General features: G+C 35.6%; 1 protein-coding gene across 1 annotated transcript in view; it reads right to left on the bottom strand.

Moving 5' to 3' along the window:
• The window catches only part of LOC111862069 (ankyrin-3), a gene marked incomplete at its 5' end in the record, with an annotated part of 50,833 nt that overhangs the window by 12,100 nt on the left and 14,570 nt on the right, over positions 1–24,163 (bottom strand). The window contains 10 exons of the mRNA XM_023847143.2: positions 2,595–2,939; positions 9,092–9,236; positions 11,960–12,263; positions 13,192–13,433; positions 16,159–16,365; positions 17,378–17,509; positions 18,467–18,673; positions 20,554–20,751; positions 22,198–22,397; positions 23,359–23,503. Of these exons, the coding sequence (XP_023702911.1) occupies positions 2,595–2,939; positions 9,092–9,236; positions 11,960–12,263; positions 13,192–13,433; positions 16,159–16,365; positions 17,378–17,509; positions 18,467–18,673; positions 20,554–20,751; positions 22,198–22,397; positions 23,359–23,503 (2,125 nt within the window). The remainder of the gene's footprint in view (positions 1–2,594; positions 2,940–9,091; positions 9,237–11,959; positions 12,264–13,191; positions 13,434–16,158; positions 16,366–17,377; positions 17,510–18,466; positions 18,674–20,553; positions 20,752–22,197; positions 22,398–23,358; positions 23,504–24,163) is intronic.

Here is a 24,163-nt window from a genome sequence, read left to right as displayed (position 1 = left end):
TGACTTTATATTTGTTTAATTAGGTTCTGACACTGGTGGCTGAGATGTGGTGGTGTGTAGTCTAGTAGAAGTTCATTGATATTCCTCTGAAATGTCAGTGAACTACCAAACTGCATGTCATCGCATTCCAGAACATAATACTCTATGTACTTGAAAATGTTCTGGCCAACATTAAGAAAAGTTCCTTGTGACCAAAAATAAAAAAAGACAAATCAATAATGTCATCTGTATTGAAGATTGTGAATTTTCTACACTATAAACTGCTGTGCTTGAACTGTGTAACATGTGTAACATGCTATGTTCATGAAGCAAAGTATTCGTTCCAAGCGTCAAATACCAGGATACTACAAGGAGTGAACACATTGCTATAGTGCAAAGAATATACCAAAATAAATAATTCCAGTACTTCTTTTTTATTCAGCCATCATGTATGACAGCAAGCTTGTCTACAGTCATACCTCACACATCTGCCACCACACTGCATGTTTCAAGCTGGTGCCTAAAATCAAGTGTGAAGGTACTGGCAAACACGATGTTAGGAGAAAGGCACTGACAATATGAAATAAGATATTTTTTACAGTTGACAGTTATTTAATTGATCAAGAATCCTCTGTTATTATAGGCCCTGGATGTTAATCACTAGTATAAACAGTCCTAACAATGGTTCTGTTCTAAGTCCGTTCAATGCTGGTCATATATTCACAACTACCATTTTAACATTACTTTCCCATCTGCATTTATGTCTCAGACATCACTTTTTCCTTCCAGATTTTCCAACTAAAATTCTGTATGCACTTCTTAGTGACACACATGAGCTAAGTGCTCAGCCTATAATAACCTTGATTTTATTAATTTGATGATGCCTGGTTAACTGAATAAACAATAAAGTTCCTCATTATGTAATACAACATATTCCTAAACTTACAGTTCTTTAATTACAAATGTATATATTTTTCCTCCTCTCTCATTCTCTTTCAACTCCTCTCTTCCTCCCATACTCATATCAATTTGCTCTATCCTAGGTTTAACTATAATACTTGGTACAACAGCTGTCTATCCATATAGGTCTTCTTGACCTGCAGGAATTGCTGTGCTGTGTGTTTGATCTCGGATGGTCAATGAAAACAGATATCAGAGCTTCTCTTGACTAACTAACTTTCTTTCCTCCCATCTTCTTCTCAGACTTTCAGATAGACATATTCTAAATGAGTCTTCCCACAAAATTTTGAATATGTTCCTTTTCTCTCCCATCCTAGCCACATGCCCAGTCCACAAAAGCCTCCTAGATTTCATTATCCTAACAATACTAGTTGATCTATACAGATGCAAAATTTTCTAGTTATGTAATATCTTAATCTGTTGCTTATTACATATTTCTTATATCCAAACAGGGGGCATGCGGTAATGTAGTTGGTTGAGGCATTATGCAACAAGCTGAAAGGTCATGAGTTTGAATCCTGATGAAGTAACTGGATTTTTCAATTGATATAAACCTTCCAGCCGCACTATGGCCCTGGAGTCGACTCAGCCTCTAACAGAAATGAGTGCCAGGAATCTTCCTGTGGGGTAAAGGGCAGTCGGCACGCAGGCTGACAAACTCACCACCATCTGTGAAACAATTGTCTAGAAAATATGGAAGACTCGATGTCTCACAACCTTATGGGCCTACATGGCCTGTTACAGGGATGGGCTTACCTTTTACTTTTTTTGTTCGAACACATTTCAGTACATTATTATTAACTTTTTTGGGCATACTGGAACAGTTTGTGAAGCTATACAGGAGCTATACTGAGGAGCAATACAGAAGACTGTTGCATTTAACAAGCAGGGCAATGAAAATATATAAAAAGATGAAGTACAGTGAAATCGTCATAGTTCCTAATTATGCACTATGTTACAAAGACCATAAGGTGGTGGAGGTATAGCTCCATGCATTCTTATCCTGACCATTAAATGGTGGTCGAATTGCTCCCAAGGAAATAGCCCCCAGAACACACTGGATAGGGGGCTGGGTGGGACCTAGACCCTCTGGATGCTCCGGCAAAGAGAAAAATAATTTGCCCCATCAGGAATTGAACCCTGATTCCTTGGTATTCCACTCTGTAGCCCGTTGGCTATACTGGCCTATCTATTCCAGCACTAGAAACATTGAATATGTACAGATTAAAAGCTGTATAAAATGGGAAAATGCTGGAAGAAGTTGACAGCATAAGGTGAGAAAATAGAGGCAGAAAATTTGATTTTATACGAGTGATGCTACAGGAAGTTAAAGTCTGTAAGAAGTAGAGTCCTTTTTATGTCAGATAGACCATAGTAATAGACAGCATCCAACAATCCTCTAAAATATCCTCCTTGTGGTCTACCATGAAGTTTGATGAGGAGTTTCTCATTTTGAATTAAACCAAACTCTGAAAAGATTCAAATTTTGAAAAGGAAAAAGGAAAAAAAAAAAAAAAAGCAGACAAGTATGGCATGCCCATAAGTCTTTCTTAATTATTTCACTTCATATAAAGAAGCCAAAATTTTGGGCAGCTTGTCATAGCAGAATAATGCATTAGTCTTAAAAACAGCTGGAATTATCGCATGAAACTCACCCTTCTGTTTGCAGAGCTGTAGCAGGTACATGAACCAAGAAGTCATGAGATTGAGGGGAGAAGGGGTAGTGGTGGTGCGATGCATGTTGCGGATCAGTTTGGCCAGACCATACTTCCATTCGATATCTGACTGTGCCTGGATTCGCTGGTAAGTATCGCTCATCATGGCAATCAGTAGATTAATAAGGACAACCACTGACACTGACATGTATACCATAAACATGATTTTGAAAAGGTATTCTGTCCACTGCGGTCTTGAGCCTGATTTCTGCACATCTTTCACACTTGACATACCAAACACAGCAAAGAACAGGTGTTCAAATGCCTCCAATGGTGTGTAAAGTACTGTAACATTTTTAAAAAGAGAAACTGCATTACAACATGTACAAAACCAAACTAATTCTTGAACTTAGGCTTTTAGAGCTGACGTCTGCTGCATCAAACTGGTTTTAGGGCAAGAGCCTGCCATTTTCACCCACTTGTTGGTAACTGCATTTTATTATGCAAAATGTTAGATACTGTTGCTATATTTTCTAGAACCTACTTACAGGTATAATGTATAATGTGTGGTAGAATGCCTCATTAAGTTCTGGAGAAGTTAATTACTCATATCTTCAGATTTCTTTCTAAAGTCAAAAAATTCATTAAAAAGTAAAACTGCAATAGAACTAGAAAATGAAATTATAATGTAAGCACATTTATAGCAGTTACAGTAATTAAATATAAAGTGGGTTCAATTAATAGAGTAGGTATGAAGTGTGAAGAAGTTAATGATGTGTGAGCAGTGATATTCAGCATCTGGTACTACATTTTACAACTAATTTGTAGTTATCTGTTGAGTTTGTGCCCTGCTTGCAAGACGTTCAGAGAGGATCAATAGATTACAGTGACAGCAACTCACTGCTTTCTATTGATCCAATCAGAGGCAAAATAAGAAATTTATTAATGTGAAATGGAAATGTATAAGAAAGAGTTACAAAGTTGACATTCATAGATTCCTTCCAGCCAGTTCCCTGATTAAATATGAGGTTTCATGTTTTGCCAGTGATTAGTGACATATATAATATAACTCAAACCTTTAAGCAAGTACCAAATATAAGACAGAATTGGGGCTCCTTCCTAATAGGTACATTTCAGAAATTGCATAAATATACTTTTGATTTTACCTCAAATTGTGACACATGTTAACATATTTGTATCAGTCTGCCCCGCTTAAATGGCTTGCTCCATAAGTTTTTCAGGTGGAAGAGCCTTGCCCACATGTTACACAACTGCTGGCATAAGGCAGTGTGATCTCTAGCAGGTAAATACATATTCTGAAATATTAATCTCTCTTAAGAGTGACTATATCTTTTTCATACAAAACTATTCCCTTAGTGTTTTGTATTCAAATGCCTCTTAGCATTGTTCCACATTCATTTCAATTAAATTACAATGAAGCAAAGTTATAATTGATTTATCTTTTTGTACATATTCTAAAAAAATGGAGCAGCAGTACTAGACCCCTATTACATCAGAGATTTAACAGTATTTAAAAGAAAAGGAAAGAACAGTATACTACACGATACCTTTCCTTTCTCTTCTTGTGATAGTTATCACAAATATGTAAGCATAGGTCAGACCTCTCAAATCTAGCATTCCATGGTGTGGCATGCGTTAGCTTGATGGACAACTTCAAGAAGTGCAAGAATTCTACTATATTCATTGTACCAGTACCTTAAAATTGTGTAACAAAGCTAACATATTATATTATGATGGCTTATTTGGGTGTTTTGATACTGAAATGTATTGACTACTTGTGGTCTGGAAAATTCTCTGGTCCAGGTATAGTCTTATATCAAGAGTGCCAGATTTGAGATGTCCAACCTGTACTCTACTATTTATAATGGGCTGCAGTTTACCTACAACATGGGCAATCCATAATCCATAATAATCTGTCAGCATAGAATATTTTTAAAAACTGAAAGCGGAAAGAGACTGAAATGTAATATAGGAACACACTGTGACACACACCATGGCTGGAAAACACATGCACACTTATGTCAAACCATGCAATCTGCGACCTAATCAGCAGCATTAAGCTAAGCTTTTCACTCCTACGGACATATGATTATTGTCTTTCTATTCTATGGAGCCAGGATAGCTCAGTCAGTGTAGCAACTCAGGTACTGGCTGGACAACCAAGCAATCAGGGCTCAATTTCCAGCAGGAGTAAAGATTTTTTCCTCCATAGCAACCAGAGACCGCCTCTGTGGTATAGTGGTTAGAGTTCCTGGCTACAGAGAGGTCTTGGGTTAGATTCCCAGTGCTAGCAGATTTTCTGAGAAGTAGTGGGTCTGGAACGGGATCCACTCAGTATCATGGTGATAACTGCAGAGCTATTTAAAAGAAATAGCGGCTCTGGGGATCCGTTGCCCTGACCACGCGACACCTTCTATCTGCAAAAGGTGGCACTAACTTCGCCGATAAGAGGCAGTCGCTCAGTTGGTATATTTCGCTTGCGGACTACAGGCTACAGAGTTTGTTTGTTTGTTCATAGCAACCCGACTCACTCTAGGGCCTACCCAGCCTCATACCCAATGGGTACTGGGGTTTTGGATGAAGCAGCAGGGATTTGAATCTGACCACTCACCTCCATCAAGTACTGAGTTTAAAAATGATGGAGCTATATTTCAACCTCCCCACATATCTTCATGGAGTGATGCTTAATATTTAAGCAGAGGAACAACTTTACTTTTACCTGTTACTTTATGGTAGCCTCTGGCTTGCATAAGAGAAGAGTGAAGGCAAGGACAGTTGGTGAAAGCAACACAGTGAGCTCTGATATTGGGAACAGGTGGAAAGGAACTGTTGGAAATAATAATATTATGCAGCTCATTGTTACTGTGTTTGATTGCAAACAGTTTTGCTTGTAGTTTACCTAATATGTGTCATCTTCAAATTGAATGGTTTTAACCTGCTGCACTAGAACACCTAGTCTGGCTCATGAAGCAAGATGGCGTCTGTTTTGAGCAGCATGACAGTAACTTCATGATTATTTTCAAATAACTCGTTCTTTATATTTCACGCTGTCTCTAATAGAGGGAACAAAAGTGTTAGTCTCAACTTTTAAACATCTAGGTTTTGGACCTCATATCTTAAGTTTTGGTAAACAAATATAAACAAACATGAATATGAACAAACGCCAGAGAAATATCATGACTGCAAATATAAACAGCTGGTGCAGATAAAGCAGCATGCAGTTTAAATACTCATACAAGAGGATAAGCTGATTATTATCACCATGCTAAAATCTTAACATTCGATCATTCTCACACACATTTCTTATCAAACTGATCCCCATATATTTGATCAGACAAGATAGTGAGAGCTAAAATTCAGCAGATTCCATACAATAATACTGGAGGAATGTAGCATCAAATAGAGAAGAATGGCGAGCAATCCTGAGGAAGGCCAGGGCTCACAAAGGGCTGTCATGCCAGTGATGGTGATGACACAATAATAGGAGAATAAAAAGAGATGAAACAACTCAAGTAAGCAAACACTGCTGTAAGTCTTATACACCATTAGCATACTTCATGACATTGTGAATAAAAGACTTGATTCTAAGTGGTTCATTTACAAAACTAAATTTCTGTAAAAGGAAAAGTGTTAATATAGCAGCTAATAACTCTTCTCTCATACAGTCTAGCTCCTGAATGCCTTCAGGGAAGTTCTCTATAGTACCAATGTCTCAATAACATTAAAAATAACAATATTTTTATGAAATAATTGGGTAAAATCGTGGGCTACACTTTGTAAGAATAGGGCCAGAGGTGGTTAAATGGAAAATCTCACGTGCCGTAACATTAAAACGTTTGTGTCGAATCTCTGAGATAAGGCACTGCATCCCTGTTACAAAGATCAACTGGTTAACGTTTAGGAGAGCTCTCACCGTTTGCTATTAGAACATAAAACCCATGAACATATACGGAGTTTGAAATAGTAAAGCATTTACCTCTAAACTTCACACTTCAAAGCAATAGCATAGATAGGCACACACCAATTTACTATCAGAGTATTCAGATCCATGTGTGATGTATATTTGTGTAATTGAAATCCAACCAGTGCTCACTCTGGTGACACAAGTCACAGATGCAGACACACATGTGGCATAGGACTACCTTCACTGAAGAGCCCTGAATACGAATAATTAAATTCTTGTGTTATAACTGGACCAGAATCATCTGAAATAATAGTTCCTGGAGGTCTTCCAGGAAATGGACTCCTTTTATCCCGTCTTATATAAGGAAGAGGATGGATAGGCACAGTGTTCTTTATTTCAAATTCAACGGTGGTGGTTTCAGTGCTGTTCTCTTCATCAAGATAAGCCAGTAGAGTATTGTAGATGACCATATCTGATTCAGTTGCAACTGGGAAATACCATTCAAAGAAATCAAACAGATATTCAAATTTGCAATAGATACGGGTGATATCTGTAAGAAATAATACTTCAGATATTAAGATATGCTAAATATTTGCTGCCATGGTAACACAAATTATACTTAATTTAATTTGACATGTAAAGAGCCTTTCCATATCCTCTACTATCCTTCACACTGCTGTAGTTGTATTTTTCACAGTAGCATGGTTTCAACTGAGGTGCCTTGGGGCAAAAATGGTGTGGTTCTAAAAGAGTAAAATCAATCATTTACAACACTTGTAAATGCAGCTTTAATACTATTCTAGTTTCACTTGCTTCCTGAAACTTTATAAACTGGAGCTACATCTTCTTTTGTACCATGCACTGCAATTCATTCAAGAATATTAGATTTTTACTTCAAATTGGACAATGAACAAGTTGATCTAGAAGTAATGTTCTTAACCTTGTATTCAGGATATGTGTGGTTCATGTCTTGGCTGAGACACCCATTTTCCTGACTGAGGATTTTTCTAGTTATCCTCAGTCCTACCAGGCCAATGCCAGGTTAGTACCTGGCCATGACCACTTCCTTCCGAATCATTTTCAATTAACCACTTATCTCTAATTCAGTGCTGTGCCTAATCCTGATCCTGAAAACATCTTTAAACAACCCACATCTTTGAAAATGGGATTCAAGAGTCAACATCATGAAAATTTAATTAGGTTATTACAATTCACTATTATTCTTGTGATTAAGTGAGGTATATTTATTATTTTGATTTCCACCAACAGCAGCCATATATAAATGTACCATACATTAAAGATTATACGTTTCAGTCTTTTGACCACAATGAGGTATTGTACATGTACCTTTAACTTATCTCCTCTTTCTCTACATTGGACAGTGCTTACATATGTGTATAATATTTACATATTATTGCAATGCCTTTGTACTCATCTTAATTACAACACTAAAGCACTAAAATGTCAAATATATGGTTATAATGTTTCTTATTAGTTAAAATGCCTTCACTATAATAGACAAATACAAAATTGTTGAATTGGTTGTGATGTCCTTTTTTGCATCACATTGTAGTGCAGGCAGTTGACATGATGCCATGATGTAACATTTCTAAGCGAGTTATACGCATTTCTGCACTATTATAAGGACAAACTTCCCAGGAAAAAGAAGGCAGGCAGAAAGACTGTGAAGCACATCTCCATATGCATGGTAACATTTTCTTCTTATATAGTTCCAGCAACAATATGGTATAAAGGTGTGTAAAATTCCTGCTGATCCATGACCCTATATTATTTCTTGTTCCTAAATATAAACAACTATATCTTCATTATACACTGATGTAAGAGATCTATGCATCTTTGGTTGCACTGTGGTTTAAAGGTTTAAGCCATTAGAATTACTGTCTCCAGAACCAATCATAAATCATTTTTCTGTATCAGTTATATTTTCTGAACCCTTTCACAGTTCTGGATGGAACAGTTATAACATGCAGGAAAGCTTTATGAATGGAACTATTACACAAGCTTTACATGGCATTGGAAGATAAAATTTAATTTTAGAGAAATTTTATGGTACAAAAAGGAGCCAATAACAGCAAATTCGACATTTCAAATATGTGAAATTAATATTTATGTATTCAGCAGGGAAATAGCACGGGCATGGTAAAATACTGACTGTCTGGTGAACAGTGGCTACTGCACAATTCAATGATGTTATTCATATTTATTCAAATATGACTAACTCAAAAACATCTTAATGCTCTTCATACTATGAATAAGATATCTCAGATATACTGATCCGCTGCTCTAAAGAATTTTAATATTTAATAATACGTACCAAAAACATTTCTTTTATCATTAGCTATATTTTTTCCTGTTCCACAACTGAAAATATGCCTAAGTTATTGTGAAAATATCCAGACAATAGAAGGTAATTCAGATAAATTAAATTTAGTGTGCAAAGGTGGAACAAATCATTATGAAAGCAATTTTTATTTTCTGTTGAAGAACTCTTAGTGACAAGTATATGTCAGTGTTAGAGAGATAGACTGATTATTATTTTCACAGAACTTACCTTCACTGAAGGTTGCTGAGACCCTTGACTTGTCTACTTTTGGTCCAACTTTTGAGGGTGGTTGAAATGGCTGATTCAGTGAGACCATGTTCATGGAGAAGCCAAACACAAAGATGGCAAGGACAGCCAAAAATCGTGCCAGGTCCTTTAGAATAAAAGTAAGAAATTTCAAATTTACTATCAGCTTAAAAGAACACAGTGTTGATAGAAATATCAAGTGAGGACAAGTTCTGTATCCACCTTGTGGATGTCTGGAATACTGAATAAATACTAATACTAATTAAGGCAAACATCCTGCGCCCCTTATATTGCAGTCCTATTTTGAATGTTTCATTTATTTCTTTACTTCTTTCATTTATTGTTGCTATTTCAACTGCAGATGTTATCTGATGCCAGATGAGATGAGAAGATGGCCATGAAGGGTGAGTAGGAACAGATTAAGAAAATGATGGTCATGACCTCTTTTAAGGCACTATCCATTCATTGTCTGGAAGACTGATGAATATTACAAAAAGACTTCAAATGATAATCAGGCCTAGAATCAAATGAAGTACTTCCAAAACATGAGTCTAGAGTGTTGTCACTACAGCAATCTGCAAAATTGTTTCTGATGTGAATTCCTTGATTTGGTCCTATAATATTTTATTATCACACTATTTATTCTGTTCTTCTTTATTTTACCATGAAAATGATGATGATACAGTGTGAACCATCAATTGTGTTCCCTTGGCTTTCCTTGTTCAAATGTACAGTTGATGAATAACAAATCTTAGCTTTAGAGCTGCTTTGGTGTCGCTCTTGATCTTCCTCCTTTCATCCTGCTACTCTCTCTCTTTCTCAGCTATGGTACCAGATCATGTGACATCACTATTCCAATAATTTTGCAAAGGGACTAGATCAGCTGCCCTAACCATATATGGTCAAGCCCATGTATAGTATATACTTGTGTGTGTCTCTAACAACAGATTTTCATTAATCTACCCAAGTATCAAACTACTTGACAACTATCTTATTAGCGATGTACTCATTGACACCGTTCCTGCTAACAGTCTCAAATTGAAGGACATTTAACTTATATTTATGTAATTTGTATTCTTATTAATTTTTTGATTAGATTGTTATTGTGCAGAATCACTGTATTTGACTTGTTCCATATCCTATGGTGTCTACCTGTATCTGGATTTTACGGAATGTAAATAAATTGAATTGAATCCTACTATCAAAAGAACAAATATGGTGGACATGACATCTTCAAAGGTAGAATGAGAGTAGGAGAGTGAAATTATATACTTAGAAGGATAATAAATATGCCTAAAATATTGTATGACACATTTGTTGCACAGGTACACATAAAATCTGTTATTTTACTGCAATGCTGCTCATGAACAGAAAGGCACAGTAATGAAAACTATACCATCTGAGGAGGTTATATATTCAAGTTTATAATCCATGTTACTTGAGTTCAAATAGTTCCACCTAAAGCACTACACCCTCAGTTGCAAAGTGACATCTGAAATAGAAAGAGCTAAATGTGTATTGTGGTTTCACAAGTCTAGATCTGTGGTTACAGTTCAAAGGAGATTTTGTATGGTGTTCAGAAGGGACATACCAACAAAAAGGTTGATTTATAAACGGTATATTGTTTGGCCAGACCAGTCACTGATGTTCAGATGACTGAAGTTTTAGAAGTTTTTGTCCACAGTAAAAAAATTAATCAACCAAACAATTAAGCATGCCACAGACAACAGTGCACAAAATTATGTAATTTTTTTTTTAATTTAAAAGTTATAGGTATCAAATTTTTCAACATGCAACTGCCAAAGACAAAGAACTTTGCTACACTTTCTTTCAAGGCTTGAAGATGATAAATTTTTACAGCCAAAATTATCTCCAGTGATGAAGCCACACTCCATTTACTGGGGAATATTACCCAACATAACCTGAGAAGGTGTGAGGGGGCAACAGTTCTCATGAAGTAACTGAACATGTGAGAGAGTTCAAAGTTGATGTGTTTTGTGCGTTGTCCAAACAAAAAGTGTTTGAGCCCTTTCTTGTCTTTCCTGTAGATACTGTAACATACTGTTTCTAGACATACTGGAGAAATTCCTCATGCCTATTTTGGAAGAGGTATGTCCCAATGACATTATGTTCCAACAAGACAGGTGCCTCTGTATTTCCATGTGAAAGTTATGGACTTCTTAGATCCCAAGTTTCCAGGGAGATTCAATAGTAGGAGCACATCCATCACTTGATCACCTGGTTTGCATGACATTATTCCCCCACTCCTTTTTTTGAGTGAATATTAAAGATGCTGCAAATGTGCCATCATTGACTAACATTTTGGAGGACCTTGCTGGGAGGATAAGGGTTGCAGTGGCCACAGCTGCCCTCAACTAACTTAACATGTGAACTGAAACTAAATAGGCCTACAGATATGATACCTACGGGGCCACATTAATGGTAGTGTTGTGATAATACTGCATGTTTGTCATGGGAACATCTACAGATCTTTAGGCCATTCTACATTTTCCTTATTATGTTCTGTGTTGTCATGGAAGATAAAATCTTCTGGCAGAAAAAGTTTAATTTTTATATTAACAAAGAACAATGTCATGAATATTAAATCTCAGTAATTGTGGATATCAATACATTCAAAAATAAGAATAAAAGGAGAAATATCATCACAGAAGCGGAAATAAAGTGTAGAGAAATGGATCACTCAAATGGATTCAACTGGCACTGAATAGATTTCAGTGGCAGTCTGTTGTGTTGCGGTCACTAGTTTTTTCTAGAACTTCTTCTTTACAGTATGTACCCAGACTTATGATAAATTTACACATGAATGAATACAACACAAAATATTCATACCTTCATCAGGTTGCCAATGATGATGGCCCATGGACCAAACAAATGATGAAATGAGAGAAAGTCAAGGATCTGCACACAGGCAAATAGGAACGACATGGAAAACATTTGGTTGCGCACATACATCACTGTAGGCCAATATTTTTTTTCCAGAATACCAGTCATTGCAAAGCTATGGATACCAACTCCAAACACCCCAAAGAGAAGTACACACAGTTTGATCCAGCCAAGACCTGTCTTGTCACTAGGATTTGTCAGTTCAAACAGTAGCAAGCCTGACAACCATATGAGGAGCACATATTCATACCTGTAAACGAAATATCTGAAATGTATAACAATATTCTTTCTGATCAACTCAAGGCTGAGATGGATGGGACCTGAGCACATGTAAAAAAGTATGTAATTTACATAAACTTAATGACCTGGTGTTTCAAGGAAAGAAGTCATGTGCGAAATATTGTCGCTAATGTGAAAGTAATATTAAAACATATTTCTAGAGAATAAGATCTAAAAGTGGGAACTGGACTGGCTCAGGACAGGGTCCAATGTCAGACTTTTGTGAACAGAGTTTTAGAAAATTTTAGATTCCTTGAACACAGAAAGGTAGAGTCAAGGGCTCAGGAAAGCTCTGTATCATGAAGTTAGATCCAAATGTTCACTGTCAGGCTGACTAATTTCAGGCACAGGATCATCTTGATTTAGTAATATTTATTTATCTGATCAAGAAGCAAACACAAAGTAGCTGATTTTGATGGGGCTAGAAGCCAGAATAATGAGAAGTAATGTTATAGAGTTTGAATGATCATCACCTTCTTTACAAAATCGTGTTCTTGGACCCTGTCTTTGGATAGTCAAAACCAAAATATGTATGGGGTTTATTTTTAACATAAATATTCCTATGATATTTCAGAAACTAATTTGGACCACAAAAATTGTACACCATTGGCATCATACTCAATTTTGTCTATTCAAAATACATACATAAAATTAATTCAGAGGTTTAAAAATATGGCCAATTTCTGAATATTGTTACGAAAAATTCCATACAAAATAAACTATATCTGCTGCCCTGCAAGTACTATTGGTATTATGATTATCATTTGGTCATGTTTTACAGCTAGAAAAGTAACTTCAATCATGAGAATCAGCAAACATCATACAGCAGTCAAAGTACATATATACTAGGATTACATAAACATTCTAAAGAAAAATTTGCAAAGCGAGTTGTTACATACCAGTAAGGCAGCAGCTTTGGCCGTACGGTGGGGTAGACAGGAGTGACACCAGTGAGCATGAGGAACACCATGAGGTATATGTGTGAAGTGAGGTATGACATAAACTTTATGATGGGAACCTTGTAGTACTTGTGACCAAGTGGAAGCGTAAATGTCACCCACACTGGGGGACAGAAGATGAATGCAAAGAAGAGAAGCATTGTCCGCCACGCAGCCCAATTCAAGTTACCTTGCCAAAGTTCCTAGTTAGCAAACAGAAAAACTTGTCACAAAGAAAATTCTTTACTAACTCTTAAAGACAATATTATGGCAGTAGGAGGGACTTCAAAACAAGTTAAACCAGCCAATTTGATTAGGTTAACTGGTTGAAAGACTATTCGATGCATAGATCCTTCATTATCTACCAGCATATTAAAGAGTAATTAACCTTTATTGTCTATGTAGTGTACAACTGCATTGGTGCACATGAGGGTGCAGCAGGCTCTAGCAGACCTATAAATGTCATTACCACCAAACAAAATCTAGCCACAAGCAGCATAGCAGTTGATATCTAAATTCGCTATTCCTGAATGATAAAGTATAAAAACTCCATTTAGAACAAAAATGGAAATATATATGTTTACTTTGATGTTTATTTATTGCATAAACAAATCTAATATTACAAAGCCAATACATTACAAACTTCACACTGCAGACAGTAATAAATTAAATTTTTTGCACTTCATTTAAAATAATTAAACATTAAAAATGACAATCTTAATGCACCCATATTAAGCAAATCACTTTTAATGTGGGTCTTCATTCTAAACTCCATCAGATTTTGTCAAAGGCTTAAAGTAAAAGAAGAAAGTCATCAACCAACACACACATAAAGAATTTGTTTTTTACACATACCCAAAAACATACAATTAAACTGCAATACAATACTACTAATACACCCCTGACACTGACTGATCAAAGAATTAATTGGCAACTGACCAATTTCAAGAATGTAACACAAAGTATCTGCAAGTTCATATTCAAGAGCAACAGAACTGCAGTCTATCATTAAAAGTTAACACTATTATTGCATATCGCCAATGGAGAGTATTTATTGGCATAATTCTCAAAACAAATGTTATTTTCTTAAACCATAATAAGCAGTTGGTCTTTGTAATGAATATACAGTGAGTGTTATCTGCAATGCAGGAGCTGAGTATTCAATTTTTTTAACTCAAGCTTCAAGCGGGGCAACTAATGAAACAAGTATTTCAATCTACTACAATAAGAAATACTTCAATTATGAAATTTATATATTTATTTATGTTATTAATTTTTAGCTTGGTCTGAATGTGCCAGTTCCTGGTTAAGTTGTAAAGATAGCATATCCTGTTTTGAAAATATTATAGAATCACATAGAATACCAGTAAGTATTAGCAATAAATATTTAAATAATTGAAGTAATCAAAATTATCCAGATTTCATATCATTAGAATAAGTTACACTTAATACATGGAAAATCCATTTCTTTCTCTTGTCTTGCATTTGGTTAACACAGATTTGGCATTATTTCATCCAAAATGTCTTTGTTCCTTCTGCAGTCTTCCTCAGCAAATTCTGAGTCCATCTCATGAATTTTATCATAGTATGTGCTTCTGGATTCATCTGTGACCTTCGTTGCCAAGGATTCAATAGCACAGGAATTTGGAAGAGCTAGTTTATATATTTCTGACCTTCTTATGATATAAGCATGTTGTAGCTCTGTACTTTTAGAAATCTGGTGGGTTTCTTTTTTAATCTATGTCACTTTCTTTTTCATAAGACGATGAGCATGCAAAATAACTGAAAGGATTGATTTGTTTTATTATTTTGTTTTGTATCATGATTTTACTTCTGATCAAACCTTGTCTTTGAGTGACAGTTTTTTGTCTGTCTTTTGAAACCGCTCTCTCTCATATTAATTAATATAGGCTAGAGTGGGCCAACAAATGGCCCACGTTCTTCCAGCTTAACAATGATGGTACATATCATTTGAAATTCTATGCAGGTTCACAGTGGAATGCTCTTCCTTCATCTTCTCTGTTGATAAATCACATCATCTTATTCATGATGGGTGTTTCTGCTGCCTTAATTTGCCCTTAAGTTTTGCAAATAACTCCTTGAAGAAGGAGTCTTCTGATATTTTAGTCACCCCTGATGTTTGTTCCTGCAATGGCAACCAAACTGTTGGCACTCCTTTTTCGAAAACATATTACCACTCATGAAAGATTAAGCTTATCGACTGTTGGTGTTTGTGACAGAAAGTAATCCACAAACTTCAGAACAGGCTACAACAAGAATTTTAATTATGAATGGTTTGATTACTCAAAGGAACATCATCACAGAACAGAGGTGGCTGAATTGTAATGGAAGAACAATCCAGAGATCAAATTTTTTTCAGATTAAACCATTATGTGAATTCATCTCTTAATCAGCATGTTACATAGTGAAATAATAAATAGTTCTACAAGGTTTAACTACATNTTCTTCATAGTCACCGCCGTGAAAGCCTCAAATCTTACAAGGTTTAAATACAAATCTTCTCTAAAAGTACACTTGGTTAATCATGAAATTCAGATCATGATGTTGAAGGCCACATGAATGATATATGTTTCTTGATTCTTTACCATGACATTTAACTTCACTGCATCCTGGTACTTCTGATGCGCCTGGTCATAGCCATTATAACGTTCAGGCATGTGAAATATTATGCATGTATCTTTTATATTACCCATTTTCTTCCTTCACATTCAACTTGTTGAGGTAGTGCATTTGTTTGTTGTAATACCTAACATTTCAGCTGTCCATAGAATCATAAGCTATTGGTATCTATTAACAAATAAATTACATACAAGCTTTCAAATCTAGTACGGCAAAATAATCCTAGTGTGAAAGCAACATGAAACTGCCTTCCTACCTTTTAAGCGTTCAGCAACAAATATTACTTACCTGTAAGTATCTCTGCACCACAGTGTGTGCAATGACCTCCTTCTGCTCATTCTCAATGAGAATGTCCAAGAATTCTACATTTCTACGATCTGTGGCCGTGAGGATTCGCCCTGCTGAGTCAGCACCTGCTGCTAGAGCCAGCAATTCTGTTGCCATTGTCTCACATTGCTTCCCTGCAGCTATGAGATCTTTGGCTCGTTCCTTCTCCTGAACTCATGAAATGGAGAAAATCAGAGTTAATTATCTCTATCAGGCCTCTGGAAAATAGAACGGCTAGTTACTTTACAGCTATGAAAAATTTAAAACGTAGTCAAATGTGAAAGTAAATGGTAAATATGTTCTGGTACTTATGCAGCATGCTATGGAGACATATGGGTTAGTTAAGGGAAAATTCATGCAACTTTAACTTTATGATTAGATCAAGATGACCGAAGTCTTACCATATTACCCAAAGTACTCACTGGAGAACAGGACACATGGGCCTCAAAACCAGCTGGAACATCATAATGAAGAGAAAAAATCGCTGCTTCTACCAAGAATTAAATTCTTATTATGCAGCCTGTAGTCAGTCACTTTTTTTGACTGAGCTACACTGGCTCATAAATTTTAAGCAAAAGTTGTCAGCCTCCTTTCCAGTATATGCTACAGAAAATGTGTTCATAACATTTTCATTCCCATCAATAAACAAGTATGGTGTATCATATGAGAAAACGCCACACTGAGAATCAGATAATGGAATTTGATTGTGAAAGAGCTCATTCATTTTCTAGGCAGGTCAGACAGCCTATAACTTTGAACAATTCATTTTTGATATCTTAACTGTCAGAAAGATGAAGAAAATCATACAACAAGGAACCTTATAACCTGTAATCTTCAACAGATGTTACTGTTGTTAGTCAAGGAGTATGATGGATATGTAGGTGTATATGTAGGGGAGAGATGATAAGTACTCGTATGTTAACAGATTTTAGCTGCAAAATGTGAAAGGAAAAAAAAAAAATCAACTGGGAGAGCTTATGAGAAAATGGCACTAAACTGGATAAGAAATGGGGTTTAAGAGAGTAGTTTGCATTCTACTGGCTTAGTCAATGTTTCAGTACTGGCCTACTAGAAATACTGAAATGAACCTTCGGTTTCCACAGAAAATGGAGAGTTTCTTGGCCATGGAAGTGACTGCCAGCTACTCAAAGATCCATGGAGTTGGTGAAGTATAACTTACTTTTGTTGAGAGGACCATATATATGTTGGACAGCTTTGCTGCAGTATCCACAGGTGCAGGAGAAACAAGAATGAAGTCCTCAATTGGCCTGTTATTGTGTGCCTTGCTGACCACCATCAGGTTGTAAACAAACTGCACAAAAATGGTGTAAGAGTAACCGAGTGGCACCCCCAGACGAAAAAAAATGACAGAATGAGAAGCATGCTACTTAGCATTCCAATGATAGATATGGATATGCAGACAAGTATAATTTAAAACTCTTTGTGACTAAATGTGTGTTCACTTCTGATCAAATTGAAGATTCAAATACGAATAAAGGCACCTATTTCTATGTATGCATATCATGTTTCTCAGCAAAATGGCTCTTTAAACTATAATCTTTATTGTATTATCAACTGAAGTTACTGCACTGTAAGATATGAATCTAATGTTCCAATTCATAAAGCCACCAGAAACTGTTCACCACCAGTGATGACAGTTTACTCTCAAGCAGGCACACTGTCCACTGCTTCACAATTCAATCACTGAAATATTTAGTCTTTTCTCCAGAAAAAAAAAACCTCTTCATACATTGCAGTAAAAGAGTCAATGAATCAATCTTTTATTTTGTGGTTATATATTGTGACATGTCAAACCGTTGCTGGGCAACAGGATGCTAAACTATGTTTTTATTGCAATTTCTGGAGGTATATGTGGCCTTTCAAAAAGTGCTAGTGTCTAGCTGGTCAAAGCATGATTTATGAAAGACAGACTGATCGAAATGAAGAATATGAAGTAGAAAAATGGTCTGAAATGAAATCAGAAATACAGAATAAACAATAAAATGTAATAAACCTTGTTTTACAATGAATAATAAAGTAAAGTAATATATGTAACTCAAAATGAATAAACTTTGTATGTACATTTCTTCATTTGATTATATTAAAAACTAAAGTGGAGTACACATCCATAATACCATTTTTAATAAAAAAAGGCAAATCTGATTTTTCCTAAATTAAAATTTAGTTTTACTTGTATACAGCCTGCATAACAAAAAGTGGTACAATGCAAAAGGGGCGAAAAATGGAAAGCTCTGATTTAGAGTCGTACCCTCTTGTCTTCCATAAGGCTATAGGTATCATGCTCCTTTCCCATGAGGTACTTGAGTACTTCATTATGGCCCTCAGAAGCAGCAAACCAAATTGGGGCACTGCCAAAGTTGGTTTCTGCTTTAGGAGATGCTCCAGATTCCACCAATAACTTCACCACATCTAAAAAACCTGCTCTTGCAGCACAATGCAGTGATGTCCAACCATTCTGTAACACCAGCAGCTCGATACAACACTTGTGGCTCCAGGAACTTGGACTTTCAGTAATTGACCATGCATCCTTGTTCCAGTTAGCTATTTTGATAGATGTGTTTAATATTACAATAAATTCCATAAGCATTTCCACAAGGATTATGTATTTTGGTTCCAATGAGCTATCTTTAGAACATTTTCTATTACACATCTTAACTGCAATAAGCAGTCAACAGCAATAACAATGAAAAATAGTAACGTAAGTACTCAAGAAATCTTTGAAGATAAGTCAAGCCACATGTCCTTTATTTATAGACAAGTTTATTATGTAGTTACTATAGGATTCTGACGATGGTGTATAACACACAGAGATATTGGGTTTTTGGACTTTATCCATCCTGGTTTTAAGATAAATAAGTGATTGGGGCTAGCTATTTCTAAGGGACCCAACAGAATAGGTTTCTTTCCTTCACCTGAGGACGGAAACAGATCCATTTTCCAAAACATCATGATGTTCTTAGTTATCTTAAAACCAGGACAATGGATAAAGTCCGAAAACTCAATATATCTGAAGTTTATTATGGAATATGGTTAAATGAAGATGATGTGAACTCCTTTTAAACAAAGAAGCACTTTTCAGTAGTTATAGTACCTCTCTGATTAAGAATTATAACATACACTTGGTCATCGACTTACAACCAACTTCCATTCTGATTGATCGATTTGGTCATATGTTGGCCATATATTTATTTACAGTATTTTTTAACCTTTTCAATCTGTTTATCATCTTTATAGTTTATTTTTAAAAACTTTTACATTTTAATCATCTTTTATTTTTCATTTTTTTTGTGGTCGTAAGTACATAGGTCGACGACTAAGGGTATTCTAAAGATATTAATATGTAATTATGAAGTGTACATGATGCCTATGTGAGAAATTTGTATAATATAAGGGAAAACGCTTTGAAGGTGGCTCAACAGTTCCAAAGCAAATTAACAATGTGATTAAAGTTTTGACACAATTTAATGGAATATTATATACAGGCAACAGATGGCAAAGAAGTTTTACTATTTTAGACAGTGACAACACTTGATCAGGAAACTGCTGATTACAACACATATACCACTTTAAGTTTCTATATAATATTTATTACAAATTATGAAATAATAATTTTAATCATTATATTCCACTTACATATAACATCTGCATTTCACGCAATAATCACAAAAGTCTAAATATTCAGTTCAATGAAAAAACAAATGAAAAGTGGGTTGGGAATGTGTTTCCTGTTAACAGTTGTAGGATACAGAATTGTGGGTCATAAATGAAATTGAGGCATTAGTGAAGTAGGATTAACAGATATCAACGTAAGAATAAACATAAAAAGTATATCAAATCAAACAAGACATCTGGAAACTGTAAAACTACATCCAAACACCGCTATATCAATATAAACTGAAAGGCAGAGATGCTTGGAGCATCCTAAAATAACATTGAAGGAAGAAATTTAATATTTTAATTGGAAGTTGCCAGGAACTTAACTTCTAATGTTGTCTTCATTATTTACACCTTCAGTATGTTTTCCATATACAGTGAGAAACAAAATTGTATATCCATGTAAAATAAGATGTTAAATTACTCTTTCAGAGATTTTCATCTTTCAACTTCTAAGTTTTGTGAAAGGGAACAAGGAGATAAAGGATTCTGAATTAAATGGAAACAAATGTTTCTCCAATTTAATTTCATTAAGAGTGTTGGTTAGTTACTGCTGAGTCAAAGAGTTACTCTACCATTCACCAAAACAACTTCCATGGACTAATATATTCCAGAAAATTCACACACGATCTGAGACTGCTCCCAGCTGAGGACACAATTTTGAATACCTCTAAAACTCACCTTGTCAGTCGCATTTATCTCTGCACCCTGACCTAATAGCACCTCACACATCTGGTAGCGGCCATGTTGAGCAGCTATGTGAAGTCCAGTCTTGCCATGCTTGTCTCCACTCTGAAGCAGTTCTGCAGATCGACTCAGAAGTAGACCAACAACAGTTATGTGGCCACCAAAGCATGCTAAATGTAGAGGGTTGTAACCCTAGCAAACACATTAAATCATGTAAGATTTGAGGCTTTCACGGCGGTGACTATGAAGAAAGCAGTCTTCTGGGATTTGGCACCATGTGGTTAACACCACATATACACGGTGCCAAATCCCAGAAGACTGCTTTCTTCACATTAAATCATGTCTCTATAATTGTATGCATTTAAATTTAATTTTATGGTTTCCTGCAAAATCAAATAAAATTTGAGGCTTTCACGGCGGTGACTATGAAGAAAGCAGTCTTCTGGGATTTGATTTCAAATCAAATAAAGTTATACAATGAGACCTCCACAAATAAATTTGCCTACTCACCAGGAGAGAGACTATTTTGAGTTACTTGAGTGTTTTTAAATTATCCACACTCATCTCTCCAGAAAACTGTAGTGCAGAGATTGGAGATCCTCCTTCATATTTTGGAAGTCTTGTGTTCAAATTTCAGCCCAGGGAATGATTATTCTGAGATGTTTCTTGATTATAGTCAGTCACTCAAGTCAAATGTCGATATAGTGACAAAAAAGGTCACTCAAGTCAAATGTCGATATAGTGACAAAAAAGGTCACTCAAGTCAAATGTCGATATAGTGACAAAAAAGGTCACTCAAGTCAAATGTCGATATAGTGACAAAAAAGGTCACTCAAGTCAAATGTCGATATAGTGACAAAAAAGGTCACTCAAGTCAAATGTCGATATAGTGACAAAAAAGGTCACTCAAGTCAAATGTCGATATAGTGACAAAAAAGGTCACTCAAGTCAAATGTCGATATAGTGACAAAAAAGGTCACTCAAGTCAAATGTCGATATAGTGACAAAAAAGGTCACTCAAGTCAAATGTCGATATAGTGACAAAAAAGGTCACTCAAGTCAAATGTCGATATAGTGACAAAAAAGGTCACTCAAGTCAAATGTCGATATAGTGACAAAAAAGGTCACTCAAGTCAAATGTCGATATAGTGACAAAAAAGGTCACTCAAGTCAAATGTCGATATAGTGACAAAAAAGGTCACTCAAGTCAAATGTCGATATAGTGACAAAAAAGGATGACATGGCCACTTCAAAATCCTTTTCAGTTCAACATTCTGTTACTTTATTGTTTGATGCTATATGAATTTTGAAGCTGATAAAGTGTCACTTAACCAAGTTGCCCACTATATTATTTTGTGTAATCAAAATATCTGAATAGAGGTAATACAAGAATCTAATTAAATGCCTGGAAATTATTTCATAATTTTTATAGAGGCATATGTTTTTTTATCTAAAATGTAAAATCTTTTTACTTGTATCTAGTGATATTCCAGAGCATCAAGATGCTAACATCAACACAATTTGAATAATAAATGAAGAATTACTCAGCTGATTACTCCATGAGCCTGAATATTTGACAGCATACTGCATATCTACGAAATTACTAAATTTATATAATATGTAAATCACTGTGTGTACATTTTCAGTGGTGGCTGCTTCCACTTGAACACCAGCAGAATTTAGCAGCAAACGGACAACATTTTCATTGCCTGAATAGGAAGCCAGGTGAAGAGGTGTCATGCCTGATTCATTTCCAAGCTCTCCCACTAAACTGGTTCCAGATGGGGGATCAGACTTCACAGTGGCAGGGACATATTGAAGCAACTCTCGTACAGTATCTGCAACAAAATTTACACATTCACTGCTGCAATTGAAAACATGTTAGTAATCAGAGTCTTGTAGTTTATTTTCTTATTCCAGTGCATCTGAATTTTTTTACATGGTAATGGAATAAAATATAATTTAATATGTTACTAAAACATGGCCAACATAAAGATGAAATATCTAAGTAAGAAGAAAAATAAGATTTCACTGCACATAAAATCATGTATTATAAAGTTTTAACTGAGATTTTGAGGTAAAGTGGCTGTAATGTGTCTTCAACTGACTGATCTTTATCTAGTACTGAGTTTAAGAATGTATGGAGATTTGCCTCCATACTTTATCCTTCTATGGTGATGTGTGGTCATAGAGCTAAACTTACTTATCTCATATTAATACTCATGAAATGGTTAATTATCCAGCACAATGACTAAGTACCAGTAACTAAACACAGTATGGGTCCAACTGTGAATACCTGTAAGTTATTTGATTAAGAAAGTCTCTGTTTTTATGCAACCAAAGTTCATCACTACGCTCACAAAAGCACAGGATTGGATCCTATCCAAAGCCACTTCTATCCAGTTCACACCCTAGTTCTCCAGGATTCATTATAATGTTGTCTTCCTATCCAGGGATTTCTTTTGTATCATCTGCATGATCTGGTGAATTAACATTTTTTATACAAAATATAGAAATAATAAAAAAAAATTACACATTTAGTACTAGACTGAGGCAACAGTAGGAGGTGAAATAAAGATAAACTTTATAAATTAACTTAGGTTTATTTTGTCAAAGAATGTAAACAGTATTACTCGTCTTGCTCTCATAGCTCTGTGCCAGAGCCACTCTATCTAAGCAGGTCACTGTTCCTCATTATGCTTAAGTCTCTGAAGTGTTTCCTCATTGAATGTTACATAACCTCCTATTCAATTATTCTTGATGTAGTATATGTTCCTAATTATTACAAAATGTACACACCAGCTTGTCCAAAATAGGCAGCAACATGGAGAGCTGTAACACCAAGCTTCTTGCTGGAGATGCGCAGTGACTGTGTAGATCGCATCACCTCTAGAACTTGACCATGGCCATTTTGTGCAGCCAGATGTAGTGCTGTGAATCCTGCCTAAAGAAAGAATGTTGGTAATAAAAGGAATGACCGGAGGATAAAACATCATAGTCACCTTAGCAGGAGCTGTGAATGACATAAATAATAGATTCGGATATTGAGTTTCAATAATTTTTTGCACAAAGAGCATAAGATTAAAAACAGGGAAGCGACTGTCCTTACAAATGTTTGTGCTTTGAATTACTTGATGGATATAAATGAAATCTGGTATTGGTCCTAGGTGAATCTGATTGTCGAGGGTTCAAGTCCCGCTGAAGTCACTGGATTTTTTTAATTGACCTAATCCTTCCAGCCGCACTATGGCCCTGGAGTGGACTCAGCCTCTAACAGAAATGAGTACCAGAAATTAATTAAGTAATTTCCTGGGGAGTAAAGCGCGGCTGGCACGTAAGGCTGATGACCTTACCACCATTCTTGAGCTGATTGTCTAGATAATGTGGGACCCTCAACGTTTCACAACCCTATGGGCCTTCACGGCCTGTTACAGGGATAGCTTTATTTTACTTACCTTTTTAGGTGAATCTGATTATGATTCATATCAGTCTAATGTAATGTCTAATTTACATAAAGCCCAAATTGGACTTGGCAGATTTATTCATAAATGATTCTTCATACAAAAACTGGTATGTAATGAAAGTACACAACTTTNGGGAGAAA

This window comes from Cryptotermes secundus, unplaced genomic scaffold, assembly GCF_002891405.2.
Source record: "Cryptotermes secundus unplaced genomic scaffold, Csec_1.0 scaffold400, whole genome shotgun sequence".
Classification (NCBI taxonomy): domain Eukaryota; kingdom Metazoa; phylum Arthropoda; class Insecta; order Blattodea; family Kalotermitidae; genus Cryptotermes; species Cryptotermes secundus.
This window is presented reverse-complemented; position numbering and strand designations above follow the sequence as displayed.